This window comes from Podarcis tiliguerta, assembly GCF_965153285.1.
Source record: "Podarcis tiliguerta genome assembly, chromosome: 13".
Classification (NCBI taxonomy): domain Eukaryota; kingdom Metazoa; phylum Chordata; class Lepidosauria; order Squamata; family Lacertidae; genus Podarcis; species Podarcis tiliguerta.
The window spans coordinates 41,628,499-41,643,210 of NC_139546.1; the positions used below are offsets into that span (position 1 = coordinate 41,628,499).

General features: G+C 44.8%; 2 protein-coding genes across 2 annotated transcripts; both read left to right on the forward strand.

Moving 5' to 3' along the window:
- Window positions 1-4,342: 4,342 nt before the first annotated feature.
- LOC310661372 (olfactory receptor 2D3-like) lies at window positions 4,343-5,245 on the forward strand (the record flags this gene model as incomplete). Its single annotated transcript, XM_083407217.1, has 1 exon — window positions 4,343-5,245. The coding sequence occupies one exon, from the start codon at window positions 4,343-4,345 to the stop codon at window positions 5,243-5,245; it is 903 nt and encodes a 300-aa protein (XP_083263343.1).
- A 4,974-nt stretch (window positions 5,246-10,219) lies between these two features.
- LOC310662072 (olfactory receptor 2D2-like) lies at window positions 10,220-14,188 on the forward strand. The gene is made up of 3 exons (XM_083408838.1): window positions 10,220-10,590; window positions 11,758-12,047; window positions 12,523-14,188. The coding sequence occupies exons 2-3, from the start codon at window positions 12,029-12,031 to the stop codon at window positions 13,476-13,478; spliced, it is 975 nt and encodes a 324-aa protein (XP_083264964.1). The 5' UTR covers window positions 10,220-10,590; window positions 11,758-12,028; the 3' UTR covers window positions 13,479-14,188.
- Window positions 14,189-14,712: the final 524 nt, after the last annotated feature.

Consider the following 14,712-nt stretch of genomic DNA (forward strand, 5'->3'; position numbering starts at 1 on the left):
CTGACAATTCCTTTGATTGTTCAACGTCTCACGCTAAGACAGCTGACTGGAACCCCCTCAGCTATCATTTACAGTTGCACATACCAGTGACATGGATAACTATTTGGGGGTTGCTGAAGAACAACAAAGAGAAGAGCAGTGGTAAGATCATGTTCTTCAATTTGGAAATGGGATATTGTGTGTGTGTGTGTGTGTGTGTGTGTGTGTGTGTGAATGTAGCCTAATTTCTTGTTTTAATGGATATTGTGAAGAAGGGCTACATACATACAATGGTGGTCTCCCTTAAAACATCTATTTTATTCCAGTAAACTATTCTCTCCAGGGGTGTCAAGTGGAATAAAATATTGGGGAGGGGAGGTAAGCTCCACCCTTCATAATTCATCACATGACATGGTTTATACACATTATTTGAATGGTAATGCCCATCAACTTAGGGCTTGTTGTTGTTTAGTCGTTTAGTCGTTTTCTGACTCTTCGTGACCCCATGGACCAGAGTATGCCAGGCACTCCTGTCTTCCACTGCCTCCCGCAGTTTGGTCAGACTCAGGTTTGTAGCTTCGAGAACACTGTCCAACCATCTCATCCTCTGTCGTCCCCTTCTCCTTGTGCCCTCCATCTTTCCCAACATCAGGGTCTTTTCCAGGGAGTCTTCTCTTCTCATGAGGTGGCCAAAGTATTGGAGCCTCAGTTTCATGATCTGTCCTTCCAGTGAGCACTCAGGGCTGATTTCCTTAAGAATGGATACGTTTGATCTTCTTGCAGTCCATGGGACTCTCAAGAGTCTCCTCCAGCACCATAATTCAAAAGCATCAATTCTTGGGCGATCAGCCTTCTTGATGGTCCAGCTCTCACTTCCATACATCACTACTGGGAAAACCATGGCTTTAACTATACGGACCTTTGTTGGCAAGGTGATCTCTCTGCTTTTTAAGATGCTGTCTAGGTTTGCCATCGCCTTTCTCTCAAGGAGCAGGCATCTTTTAATTTCGTGACTGCTGTCACCATCTGCAGTGATCATGGAGCCCAAAAAAGTAAAATCTCTCACTGCCTCCATTTCTTCCCCTTCTATTTGCCAGGAGGTGATGGGACCAGTGGCCATGATCTTCGTTTTTTTGATGTTGAGTTTCAGACCATATTTTGCGCTCTCCTCTTTCACCCTCATTAAAAGGTTCTTTAATTCCTCCTCACTTTCTGTCATCAAGGTTGTGTCATCTGCATACCTGAGGTTGTTGATATTTCTTCTGGCGATCTTAATTCCGGCTTGGGATTCATCCAGTCCAGCCTTTCGCATGATGAATTCTGCATATAAGTTAAACAAACAGGGAGACAATATACAGCCTTGCCGTACTCCTTTCCCAATTTTGAACAAACCAGTTGTTCCATATCCAGTTCCAACTGTAGCTTCTTGTCCCACATAGAGATTTCTCAGGAGACAGATGAGGTGATCAGGCACCCCCATTTCTTTAAGAACTTGCCATAGTTTGCTGTGGTCGACACAGTCAAAGGCTTTTGCATAGTCAATGAAGCAGAAGTAGATGTCTTTCTGGAACTCTCTAGCTTTCTCCATAATCCAGCGCATGTTTGCAATTTGGTCTCTGGTTCCTCTGCCCCTTCGAAATCCAGCTTGCACTTCTGGGAGTTCTCGGTCCACATACTGCTTAAGCCTGCCTTGTAGAATTTTAAGCATAACCTTGCTAGCGTGTGAAATGAGTGCAATTGTGCGGTAGTTGGAGCATTCTTTGGCACTGCCCTTCTTTGGGATTGGGATGTAGACTGATCTTCTCCAATCCTCTGGCCACTGCTGAGTTTTCCAAATTTGCTGGCATATTGAGTGTAGCACTTTGACAGCATCATCATTTAAAATTTTAAATAGTTCAGCCGGAATATCATCACTTCCACTGGCCTTGTTATTAGCAGTGCTTTCTAAAGCCCATTTGACTTCACTCTCCAGGATGTCTGGCTCAAGGTCAGCAACCACACTACCCGGGGTGTACAAGACATCCATTTCTTTCTGGTATAATTCCTCTGTGTATTCTTGCCACCTCTTCTTGATGTCTTCTGCTTTTGTTAGGTCCTTTCCATTTTTGTCTTTTATTATGGTAATCTTTGTACGAAATGTTCCTTTCATATCTCCAATTTTCTTGAACAGATCTCTGGTTTTTCCCATTCTATTGTTTTCCTCTATTTCTTTGCATTGCTCGTTTAAGAAGGTCTTCTTGTCTCTCCTTGCTATTTTTTGGAATTCTGCATTCAATTTCCTGTATCTTTCTCTATCTCCCTCGCATTTTGCTTGCCTTCTCTCCCCCGCTATTTGTAAGGCCTCTTTGGACAGCCACTTTGCTTTCTTGCATTTCCTTTTCATTGGGATGGTTTTCGTTGCTGCCTCCTGTATAATGTTTCGATCCTCCATCCATAGTTCTTCAGGCACTCTGTCCACCAAATCTAAATCCTTAAACCTGTTCCTCACTTCCACTGTGTATTCATAAGGGATTTGGTTTAGATTGTATCTTACCGGCCCAGTGGTTTTTCCTACTTTCTTCAGTTTAAGCTTGAATTTTGCTATAAGAAGCTGATGATCTGAGCCACAGTCAGCTCCAGTTCTTGTTTTTGCTGACTGTATAGAGCTTCTCCATCTTTGGCTGCAGAGAATATAATCAATCTGATTTCGATGCTGCCCATCTGGTGATGTCCATGTGTAGAGTCGTCTCTTGTGTTGTTGGAAAAGAGTGTTTGTGATGACCAGCTTGTTCTCTTGGCAGAACTCTATTAGCCTTTGCCCTGCTTCGTTTTGAATTCCAAGGCCAAACTTGCCAGTTGTTCCTTTTATCTCTTGACTCCCTACTTTAGCATTCCAATCCCCTATAATGAGAAGAACATCCTTCTTCGGTGTCATTTCTATAAGGTGTTGTAAGTCTTCATAGAATTGGTCAATTTCAGTTTCTTCAGCACCAGTGGTTGGTGCATAAACTTGGATTACTGTGATGTTAAAAGGTCTGCCTTAGATTCGTATCGAGATCATTCTATCATTTTTTAGATTGCATCCCAGTACAGCTTTTGCCATTCTTTTGTTGACTATGAGGGCCACTCCATTTCTTTTACGGGATTCTTGACCACAGTAGTAGATATGATGGTCATCCGAACTGAATTCGCCCATTTCCGCCCATTTTAGTTCACTGATGCCCAAGATGTCAATATTTATTCTTGCCATCTCATTTTTGACCACATCCAACTTACCAAGGTTCATGGTTCTTACATTCCAGGTTCCTATGCAATATTTTTCTTTACAGCATTGGACTTTCCTTTCGCTTCCAGGCATATCTGCAACTGAACGCCCTTTCAGCTTTGGCCCAGCCGCTTCATCAGCTCTGGATCTACTTGTACTTGTCCTCCGCTCTTCCTCAGTAGCATGTTGGATGCCTTCCGACCTGAGGGGCTCATCTTCCAGTGTCATAACTTTAATATGCCTGTTGCCTTTGTCCATGGAGTTTTCTTGGCAGGGATACTGGAGTGGCTTGCAGGTTCCTGCTCCAGGTGGATCACGTTTGGTCAAAACTCTCCACTATGACCTGTTCATCTTGGGTGCCCTGCTCGGCATAGTTCATAGCTTCTCTGAGTTATTCAAGCCCCTTCACCACGGCAAGGCAGTGATCCATGAAGGGGCAACTTAGGGCAGGCATAGGCAAACTCGGCCGTCCAGATGTTTTGGAACTACAACTCCCATCATCCATAGCTAACAGGACCAGTGGTCAGGGATGATGGGAGTTGTAGTCCCAAAACATCTGAAGGGCCGAGTTTGCCTATGACTGACTTAGCGGGTCCCAGTCACCTCAAATATTTTATTGGGGGAGCTGAATGGGCCTCGGCCCCTAGGAGTTGGCTCCTATGATTTGTTTTTTAAATGAATTTATATACTGCCCTATACCTGGAGGTCTCAGGGCAGTTCACAGAACTAAATCAAAATATAAAACCACAAAAACTCTGATGTGAAACCATGGTTTGAACTATATTTGCCAACTATGGCCTGTATGACTCAATGATAAGCAGTGTATGTTACCTAGTAGCCTTTCTTATTTGAAAGTAACACACAAATGGGGTGAATATCTCTCTATTCATGCCCTGTGGGAAGGTTTTCATCTGTTTGGAATGAGACAATTGTGCACTTGCAGTCTTAGATTAGCTTGTTCTGGGATCAATCCGATATTGCGATGAGTGGAACACAGCTTGTTTGAGACATGCCCCGTTTCCTGAGCGTGTTGCTGCTCTTTCACTGTTTCCCTTTCTCTGCAGGGAAGAGGTCAGAATAGGTGATGAGAACTTGACCTCTATCAAATATTTTATATTGATGGGATTCCCCAATGACCGAAGGACACAGATTCTACTCTTTGTGGTCATCTTCATCATCTACTCCCTCACCATTATGGGGAACCTGGTGATCATTATGCTTGTGTGGGCCAACTCTTCCCTCCACACACCCATGTACTTCTTCCTGACAAACCTTTCGGGCCTGGAGATCTGTTATGTCACCACCACGTTGCCCCAGATGCTGGCTCACCTCCTGTCTGGCAATGGTGCCATCTCCTTCACCTGCTGTATGACCCAGATGTACATCACATTGGCCCTGGGTGGGACTGAATGTCTTCTTCTCAGTGCCATGGCCTATGACCGCTGCTTAGCTATCTGCCATCCTCTATTATATGTCAGTATCATGGGCTGGGGGCGTCAAGTCTTGCTTGCCTCGCTCTGTTGGGCAGGTGGCTTCCTCCTTGCTTCGATAAACGTGGGGAGCACTCTTGGCCTCCCCTTCTGCCATGCCAACCACATCAACCACTTCTTTTGTGAGCTGCCGGTGGTGCTGAAACTTTCATGTGCCAACACACACCTCACAGAGGCTTTCATATTCTTGGCATCAGTAGTATTGCTATTAATTCCTCTGACAATTATCCTTATATCCTACGGGCTTGTTCTCTCCTCAGTATTGCAAATGAGGTCAACCGCTGGACTGCGCAAGGCCCTCTCCACATGTGGCTCCCACCTGATCGTGGTCACCTTGTTCTATAGCACTGTCATCTCTATGTACATGATTCCACGGTCGGGTTCAACTTCTGACCGTGACAAGAAAATTGCTGTCTTTTACATTGTGGTCACTCCTTTGCTTAATCCTATCATTTATACTCTGCGGAACAAGGATATTCATGGTGCAACAGCCAAGGCACTGAGACGACTGGCCATTTTGAAAAAGAGTTGAGAGTTGCCTACTAGAATGAATAATGTGCAAATGTTGCTCAGACTTCATGATTTTTTGCATTGTCTGCTGGGTCATGAAGTTACTACTTTGTCCATGACGAAGAGCTGCTTCTCGTTCACCAACAGGCAAGAGAGTTCTAAAACAAGTTTATATAACTTTTTTATTATATTTCTATCCTGACTTTCCTCCAGAGAATACAAGGTGTTATATTGCATAATACAAGAATATTTAATGTTTTTGATATTATACAACAATAACATAACAAAATATATTTGGAAAGATCACAATAAAATAAGGTGGGGGGAGGGGAGGAAAAAAGAGGGGAAAGAAAAATACTGTTATCATTCGTTTTCCAATGAAGTTCAATAAATTGAGTGTAGCATGCAACCTCAAAGCCTCCCAGCAATGCATATGGATTTATATTTTCCTGCACCTTACTACCTCAATATACAATAATAATAATATTTTTTCAACAAACTGATCATAATCCTGTCTGCCTTCTCTCACTTGAATCATATCGGTCAATTGGTCACATACTTTATTTAGCCAGTCGTCTCCTGTATCCAACATTGAACATTTTTCAAGTTACAGGTGAATGTTGTGAATTGCACTCATCAAGTAAAGAGGCATCTACCTGCCACCCATTAATACTGAATCTTTGACACAGACTAGCAAAAGAGTTAACAAGCTGACTTCAGTGTTGTGGTTCAGTGGAGTGAAGTAGGGGAATCAGCAAAGGAGGGAGATTTCAGGATGTGGCTGGGAGGACAGTAGGTAAGATGTTCATAGGACTAAATAGTACAGCAGAAGACTAGAGTACAGCATTGGTGACCCTCAAGCATGGGCGATGGATGAGGCCATCCAGGGAGCTATTGGTTTTCTTGAGGAAAACCCAGCTTTTGTGTGCTCAGACCCAGAGACCTCCCCCCTAAATAAATTCACGACAGTGGTGCAGCTGGGTGAGAATGATTTGCTGGAAGCTCCCGCTTGAGCCTGCGGACCCGCATGCAGGAGGACTTGGAAGAGTTGAAGGCAGCTCCTGCTGGACTCAAAACTTTTTGGTCGCAGTTGCTGAAGCGACATGTGTGGTGTGGTAGCCGATACCCAGCTGCCACTGAGAGGGCCAGGAGGCGCTTCCAGAGCGCTGTGGTCAAGAAGGTTCTTGATCCGTCACCCGGGCATTACCTTCTGTGATGCGTCCCTTTACAGGCTTGATGGGGTTCATCTGTTTGTAATTGGGAATGATTTGTGGCTGCCTTCCATGTCAGCGGGGTTAAGGGATTGGTTGCAGGTTTAAGTGGTTGGTGGTGAGTGCAGTGCTTGTGTGGCGGATAGGCTCCGGTTCAGGTGATAGGGATGGGAGAACTCTCTCACCATCCCTTTGTGGAGGTTATTCTGATAGAGGAATCCTGGGACTCGATAGTTTGGTTAACCCTTGAGAGGGGGTTGTGCCTGTGCCTGAGTCCAGGGGGACATCTGGGTGGTGGAGATAGCCTGTTCCCGGCTTTCCGTTTAGCCAGGTGTTCACCCTAGGTTGATCTATGCTGGTGCCCTTGGTCGGCGCTACCTGCAACGGTGCAGGGAGCTAGTTGAACCAGAGCCTACGCAACCACTCACGTGCTGTAATCAATAAAGTTGTGGCAAAAATTCTGTCAAAAACCAAACCAAAATTTGAGTTTATTTAAGGGGAGGTTTTAAAGGTCTGAACACATAACAGGTCCAAGTTATGCTTTTCTTTGGTGTATTTTTATGTGTGTCCAAAGGACTTTACAACTAAAAGGTGTGGAAACTCGACACCATATCTGTATTCTTTCCCCCATAATTGATTGAGTTCTCTCCATCTGCTGCCTCAGGAGAAGCTGGATTTTTGCAGGGCTGGATGACTGATAGGCCAGGCCCTTGAGCTGGCTAGTAAGCCACCTCATGTTCCCCATGTTTCTCCACTTCCCCAAGACAATGTAAATGTGCACATGAGGGGGGGGGGAATCTATATCTCTAAAGTGCCCAATGAACATTTAGTCAGATAACCATAGCAAGCAGTTGTGTGCATAGAGAGAAGACTATTGGAAGTATATCAGAGAAGAGATGCAAGCAGCTGCCGTTCCAGAATCTGTGTTTCTGTAAAAGAGGGAGGGGCGGATCTTACTCCAAAGCAAGAGCCCTTTCACTGGCTCTCGTTTCTTTGTTCGTCTGCATGCAGCCCCAGCTGAGTAAGATTGTCTTCCATAAACACGGTTTTAACAATGAGTCTGTAAGTGACTGTGGAGACCAATTCTGGATCCATACGTCCTTCCACAGTGGGGACATTGGATTCCGGGTGGGAGTTGATCACGGTGTGGATTTACTAAGCGTGCCTTCCTCTTGGCACGTTTTCCCCTTCTGTCCTGAGTTTGAGTGTCTTCAAAGCCCATTAACCACCATCCACCCTCCAACCGCCTACAGACACTCACACAGGACATTCATTGGTTCTGTTTTAAAGGAGAGGTAGAACTGGGTATCATCTGCATACAGGTGAGCACCCAGCTCAACCCCCCTGATGATCTATCCAAACGGCTTCATATAGATGTTGAAAAGCATGGGGGAGAGGACAGAGTCCTGAGGCGCTCCACAAGTGAACACCCAAGGATCTGAATACTCATCCCCCAACATCACTTTCTCGATGTGGTCCAGGAGGAAGGAGCAGAACCACTGCATAACAGTGCCTGCAGCTCCCAACTCCTCTAGACAATCCAGAAGGATACTATGCTCAATGGTATCAAAAGCCACTGAGAGATCCAGCAGAACAAGGAAATAGCTTTCTCCTCTGTTCCTAGGCTACTGAAGATCATCCACCATGGGAGAGATCACCAGAGGGTTTGGTATAAGTGGGATTGCACCAAAGGAGATGGGAGGACGCAATGGGAGTGAAAACAAGGGTGTGAAATGGGGCTACATAATGTAAGAGAGAACTGGCTCCAGAAATGGAGTTGGGATGGTGAAAAGTGAACCGCTCTAGGGCAGCGGTTCTCAACCTGTGGGTTCCCAGATGTTGTTGGACTACAACTCCCATCATCCCTGAGCTCTGGCCTTGCTAGCTAGGGGTGATGGAAGTTGTAGTTCAACAAGTAATGTTAGTTGCAGGGCTAAATGTGCGGCTCTGCTCCTGAGTGACTGCCAAATTGCTGTACACATGAATAGTGCACAAACATGGCTCATGAACAGGTATGGAAGGGGAAAGTGATTGTGAGAGGAGATCCAGGGGGAAGCTGGGAGGATGGCTTCTCAAAGTGAGGGGTGTGGCTACCACCCCACACAGGTAAGTAATTTGTGGTGACTCTCTGTAGAATGTATTTTTGGAATGGTGGACCCCTCCGTCCCAGACTCATATATTATTATTTTATTTATATTAGGCATTATTCTCTTTCATATTTGCTTTTGAATTGCTAAATTAGGTTAGCACATTTCTGTTGTTTTGTTTGCATTGTACTGTTTCATATAATACTGTATGAATTCATTTTGTTTTCATACTTATTGATATTATGATTTTCCCTATACATTCCTAATATGAATATTGATCTGCTTTAGGCACAATTTTGCAGGAAAGTGGCATACAGATCAACGGATGAATGAATTGTGTGTTACATTCTTCATCACAACTTTCTGTGTTGAAAAGTTTGAAGAATGTTTCCCCCCTCCGCATTTTGCTATGTTAATTGCTTTGGGACCCAGAAGGCCCAAGAAACAACAAGCTGTTAATGATCCACAGGAAACCACCAAGGGGATTGCAGAATCTGCAGAGTATCTGCAGAGTACAATAAACATCTTTATTTTTTCACTGGGACCTCAGATCTTTGATAAATTGCAGGGGGGCGGGGAGCAAGGATGGTGTTCGTCTTCTGATACCATAAATATTGGCAGATGCAGCAGGTGGTTTTGTCTAACCACAGAGATCATCAAAAATTAGTTGGCGGAGCCCTATACAGGTAGCTTAAGTGTAAGAGCACATGTTTTGCATGTCCAATGCATCTGGCATTAAAGGATCTCCGGTAATAAAAAGACATCTACCTGAGGTCATGGACAGCTGTTGCTAGTCAAAGATGGAAAGATTCATCCAATTCAGCAGAAAGCCATTTCTTTCCATCTCAGTCTTATAGATTATGGAACTCATTGGAAATGTGGACTGTCACATGCTTTTAGGGTGCATGGGGTGTTAGTGGAGGGGTGTTAGGGGAGGTGGGGGGGACAGGTCGTGTTCCTTCTGGGGTAGTTTGTCTACCTTTGGTCTCCACCCTGCACTCAGTTCCCACCTGTGACAGTGGCTACAACCCAGGAATGGATTCAACTGGCTGGCTATAACAGATGAGGATAGCCGATGGGTCTCATACCCTCAGTGCATTAGGGGCTTCCCCTGCACTTGAAGACAGGCTCTGGTGGATTGAACATACAAGACCAATTGTGGGTCCAATGGTCAAGAAAACACTGCACTTGCAGCAGAGGCAAAGAAGGGGCAGATGGGGCTTGTCAGTCTGGGAAGGCAGCTCATCTAGGGCAGTGCTCCCCAACCTTTTTATCGCCGCGGACCAGTAAATGTTTGATAATTTTTCCGTGGCCCGCTTACCTCACGGCAGCTTCCTTCAGTCCCCACGTCTCTGACCTCGAGTCCTCAGTCCTCCCGTGGTGCCTCCTCCTCGGCCAATGGTGTGAGGTTTGCCTTTTGGCCAATCAGGAAGCGGGAGGACCCGCTCCCTGATTGGCCAGGAGGAGAATCAGTGTAACAATAGCGAATTTTCATTCGCTATTGTCACCCAATGGGCGGGCTTGAGAGGGCGCAATGCTCTGCGCCTCGGCCGCCCGCCACAGTGAAATGATTTGAAGTTCCTCGGGCGGATGACCAGGTGCCTTGTATGCCTCCTTCTGGCAACTCCTGCAGCCTAGCTGGTGCTAAATGTATTGCTCTGCTTCCTTTGGACCACATCAACAAGGCCAAGTAATGGGGGGTCTTCTAGTCAGGGCAGCCCAGGACTTCCATACACACTGCCTAGACTTGTGCCCCAGGAGGTCTCTTTGGTGCTGCTAACACAGAAAAACAATGCAGGAAGCAGCAATTGCGAGTTACCAGCCACAGAAGGTGCTGTGATTCTCCAGCAGTTTGACTTCACCCACGGAGGCACAAGAAGAACAAGAACAACATGCTTTTTGGTCTTTAAACCGCAGTGTGAACACCCCTTTCATCAGAAGCCTAGATGTGATCACAAGCAGACTTTGGAATTCCCTACCGAGAGAGCTCCACTTTTCCTTTTCCTTGATGCTTTTCTCGCATGGTGTACACACTTCCCTTTGTTGGATAGTCGTCAGTTGTTAGTAAGGTGATACTAATGAATTTTTACTGCTCTTCTTACATTTTTGACTTCGCTTCCTTGTATCTTCTGTTTTCATGATTTATTACATTGTGATTGTATCTTTACTGTATTCTTTATCTATAGACATGTTGTTTTTGTTTCTTCATTAAACCACCTTGATCTTTTTGGAAAGGCAGGATATAAATGTTCCCCACTCCCAGTTTTGGTGGTTGGGATGAACTTGTGTTCTTTAGGTCAGGTGTGAGGAAACCTTTGGCCCTCCAGATGTTGCTGAACCATGACTCTCACCATCCCTGACCAATGGCCATGTTTTCTGGGGCTCATATAATTCAACAACATCTGGAGGGCCAAAAGTTCCCCACACTTGACCTAAGACAGAGAGGGAAGTAATATTGTCCAGGATGAGCCACACATCCTGTAGCTCTGGGGAAGCCAACGTAATGCCCTCCATTTGTTGGACTAGAACACCCAGCATTCCTGACCATTGGCCATGCTCACTAAGGCTGATGGGAACTGGAGCCCAGCAACATACGGAGGGCACCATGTTGGCTACCCCAACTGTAGGTGATACATATCAAAGACATTTTAGCTGAGAGCTATAAGTGACATCAAGTGGTGTCATGTGACTTCATCTATTACAGTGGTACCTCGGGTTAAGAACTTAATTTGTTCTGGAGGTCCATTCTTAACCTGAAACTGTTCTTAACCTGAGGTACCACTTTAGCTAATGGGACCTCTCGCTGCTGCTGCACGATTTCTGTTCTTATCCTGAAGCAAAGTTAGCGGAGTCTGTAACCTGAAGCATCTGTAACCTGAAGCGTCTGTAACCCGAGGTACCACTGTAGGTCTCTCTTATAGCAGACTGATTATTTCAGTCTTTCTTTTTAATTTGTTTTTCATGTTCTTAGGTTGGTACTGCTGTCTAAGAAATGTCTGGTGTAAATCCTGTTGTGAATCTCTGTCTGAAGGGTCAGGATGGATGCTGTTGTATTGCAGGACTTACCTGTAGACAATGGATTTTGTGGTGTGTTCTGGGTGGAAGCTGGATTCATAAAAATATTACAGACTTTCAATAAGAAAGTTTCCAATATAACGTGGTCGTTACAGTGGTACCTTGGTTCTCAAACACCAAAAACCCGGAATTAAGTGTTCCGGTTTTCGAATGTTTTTCAGAAGCCGAACATCCAATGCGGTTGTCAGCTATTGTTTCGGGGGAACTGCACCAATCAGAAGCTGCGCTTTGGTTTTCGAACATTTCAGAAGTCAAACTGACTTTCAGATCGGATTAGGTTTGGCACTTTTTTTTTTGCTATTTATTTTGCAGTTTTGCCTTTGAGACTTTTTCAGTTAATTTGTTTTTGTGACTGTGTGAAACCCAGTTCAGCTACTGGTTGATTGATTGTGTGACTGTGGAAATGGATTTAAGAAACCACCCATCCAAACAATGACTATCATCAGTGCAGGTAAGAAAAAAAAATAATTTTAATTTTTATCATCTATGTTCGATACTGTCTTTCCTTTTATGGATCGTTTGATAGTAAAATTCATGTTAAATTGCTGTTTTAGGGATTGTTTTTAAAAACCTGGAACTGATTAATCCATTTTGCATTACTTTCTTTGGGAAAGCGCTCCTTGGTTTTGGAATGCTTTGGTTTTGGAATGGACTTCCGGAACAGATCAAGTTTGAGAACCAAGGTACCACTGTATAAGTCCATTACATAGTCTCACAATAGCATCTGTTTCCAGAAATTACACCTGTTCTTTAAACTAGTACAGGCTCAGGTTGATAGTGGGGCTGAATACTGTTGGTTCCTGGTGAAACCAAGTATGTGTTGGGAGAAAAAACTACACCATCCCTGGTTTGGTTTTGTTTTTTTAAGAAAATGACTGCATTCATCCCAACTTCTCTTTGCTTATTCTCTCTATCCATCAATGTAGGGGGAGAAGCCAGAATGGAGGCTGAGAACCTCACTTCTATTACTGAATTCATCTTGGTGGGACTCACCAGCCACCGCAAGACCCAGATTTTGCTCTTTGTGGTCGTCCTCAACATCTATTTGCTTACCATTGCGGGGAACCTGGTGATCATCATGCTTGTTCGGACTGACTCTCACCTCCACACACCCATGTACTTCTTCCTGACTCACCTTGCAGGGTTGGAGATATGTTATGTCACCAGCACCTTGCCCCAGATGCTGTTCAACCTCCTGACCAGAAATGGTGCCATTTCTTTAACATGTTGTGCACTCCAGATGCACCTGGTATTGACCCTGGGTGGCACTGAATGTGTTTTGCTTGGTGCCATGGCCTATGACCGTTACTTGGCCATTTGCCACCCCTTGCTTTATGCCATCCTCATGGGCAGGTGGCGCCAACTGCAACTGGCTTCCGTTTCCTGGCTGGTAGGCATCCTTCTTGCAACAATCAATGTGGGCTGCACTTTCAGCCACCTTTTCTGTGGCCCCAATCGTGTCAACCACTTCATCTGTGAGCTACCTGTGGTGCTGAAACTTGCATGTGCCAACACTCACATCACTGAGTTTGTAGTTTTCATGGCAGCTGCTATCATCCTCCTGGGCCCTCTTTCTGTTATTTTGACCTCATATGGGCTCATTTTGTCCACTGTACTGAAAATGCAGTCAAGCTCTGGCAGGCAAAAGGCCTTCTCAACATGCACCTCTCATTTGATGGTTGTCACCGTGTTTTACGGCACTGTCATCACTATGTACATGAGACCTGGGTTGGGCACAGCCTCTGATTTTGACAAGAAAATCGCAGTGTTTTATATTTTGGTCAGCCCCCTGCTCAATCCTATCATTTACACCCTTAGGAACAAGGATGTCCATAGGGCAGCAGCTAAGGTTCTGCAAAGATGGGGTTTGAAACACAAATGAGTGTCACCACCTTGTTTAAGTGGTCATGTTGACTAGGAGCTGCCAGTTGCCTTTTGGGGCACATGGGACTATTTGCAAAATGGGGAAGCTGTCGGGTAAACCAATAAGACCATCTTATTGCCATTGCATTTGATTCTCAGAAAATTTGGAATTGAAATTTGTACCACTGCCTCTGTTTGCCAGATCCAGCTCTCAGCCCAGAGGAGTAGATTGGAATGGAAAGACTCAAATTACAGCTGGGGCAGAACTGATGATACAAACTAAAGATGGATCTGTATATCCAGCAGAATGAGATGGGCAATGGGATTTGGCTTATACTGGGTCAGTCCAATGGCCAATCTTTATGTATATGAGATCCTGGTCAGGGACAACTCCAAATCATGACAAGAAAATTGCCATCACTTCTCAACCCAATCATTTACACCCTGAGAAACAAGGATGTCCATGGGGTAGTGGCCAAAATGCTGAAAAGAGGGTCTTGGAAGAAAACAGTATGGCTGTTGATGTTCTGCTTATTTAGCTTCAATGTTATTCAAGGGATGCTTTGGTCTGATTCTTAAGTGTTGCATTAAAACAACGTATCAAATCTCTGTTCAGCCTTGAATTCCAGATAGTGGCCTCAGGTATGATGGCTTATATCCCTTTTCTGGGATGATAGCATACTCCAACCTCTGCTCTTTGGGAAGTGTTGGGCAAAGAAGGGAAGGATATTAGCACAGTGGCAGTAGCTCATGTTTTCAACACACAAGTTCAACCCTGGGTATTTCCAGTCACAGCTGGAACCCTTGAGAGCTACTGCTAGTATGGCTTAGAGCAGCCCTCCCCAACCTACCATGCTTCCGATGTTTTGGAGTCCAAAACATAGATATGTTCTATCAACATATCCAATGGTAAGGGAATTGGAGAGCACCAGGTTTGGTAAAGCTTTCTGCAAAACTTCTCCCTGATGGATGTGGCAGTCCTTTAAATGCTGCCTGTCAATCAGAGCCTACCTGGGTCAAGAACCCTTAAAAAATGGACTGCTCCCAACACTGCCACTTGTCCCTCAACCTTCATCTGACACGCAATGCTGCTTTTGTTTCTTGCGAGGAGACCAGTAGCCTGTTTGTAAGGCACTGCAATAGGATAGGTAGACATGAAGTAAATTGTTTTCTTTATATTCTTAAAGCATCATTCTCCCAATTCCCTTTTGGAACTTAATAAACTTCTTCACATTGACAGGTGTGGTTTTCTG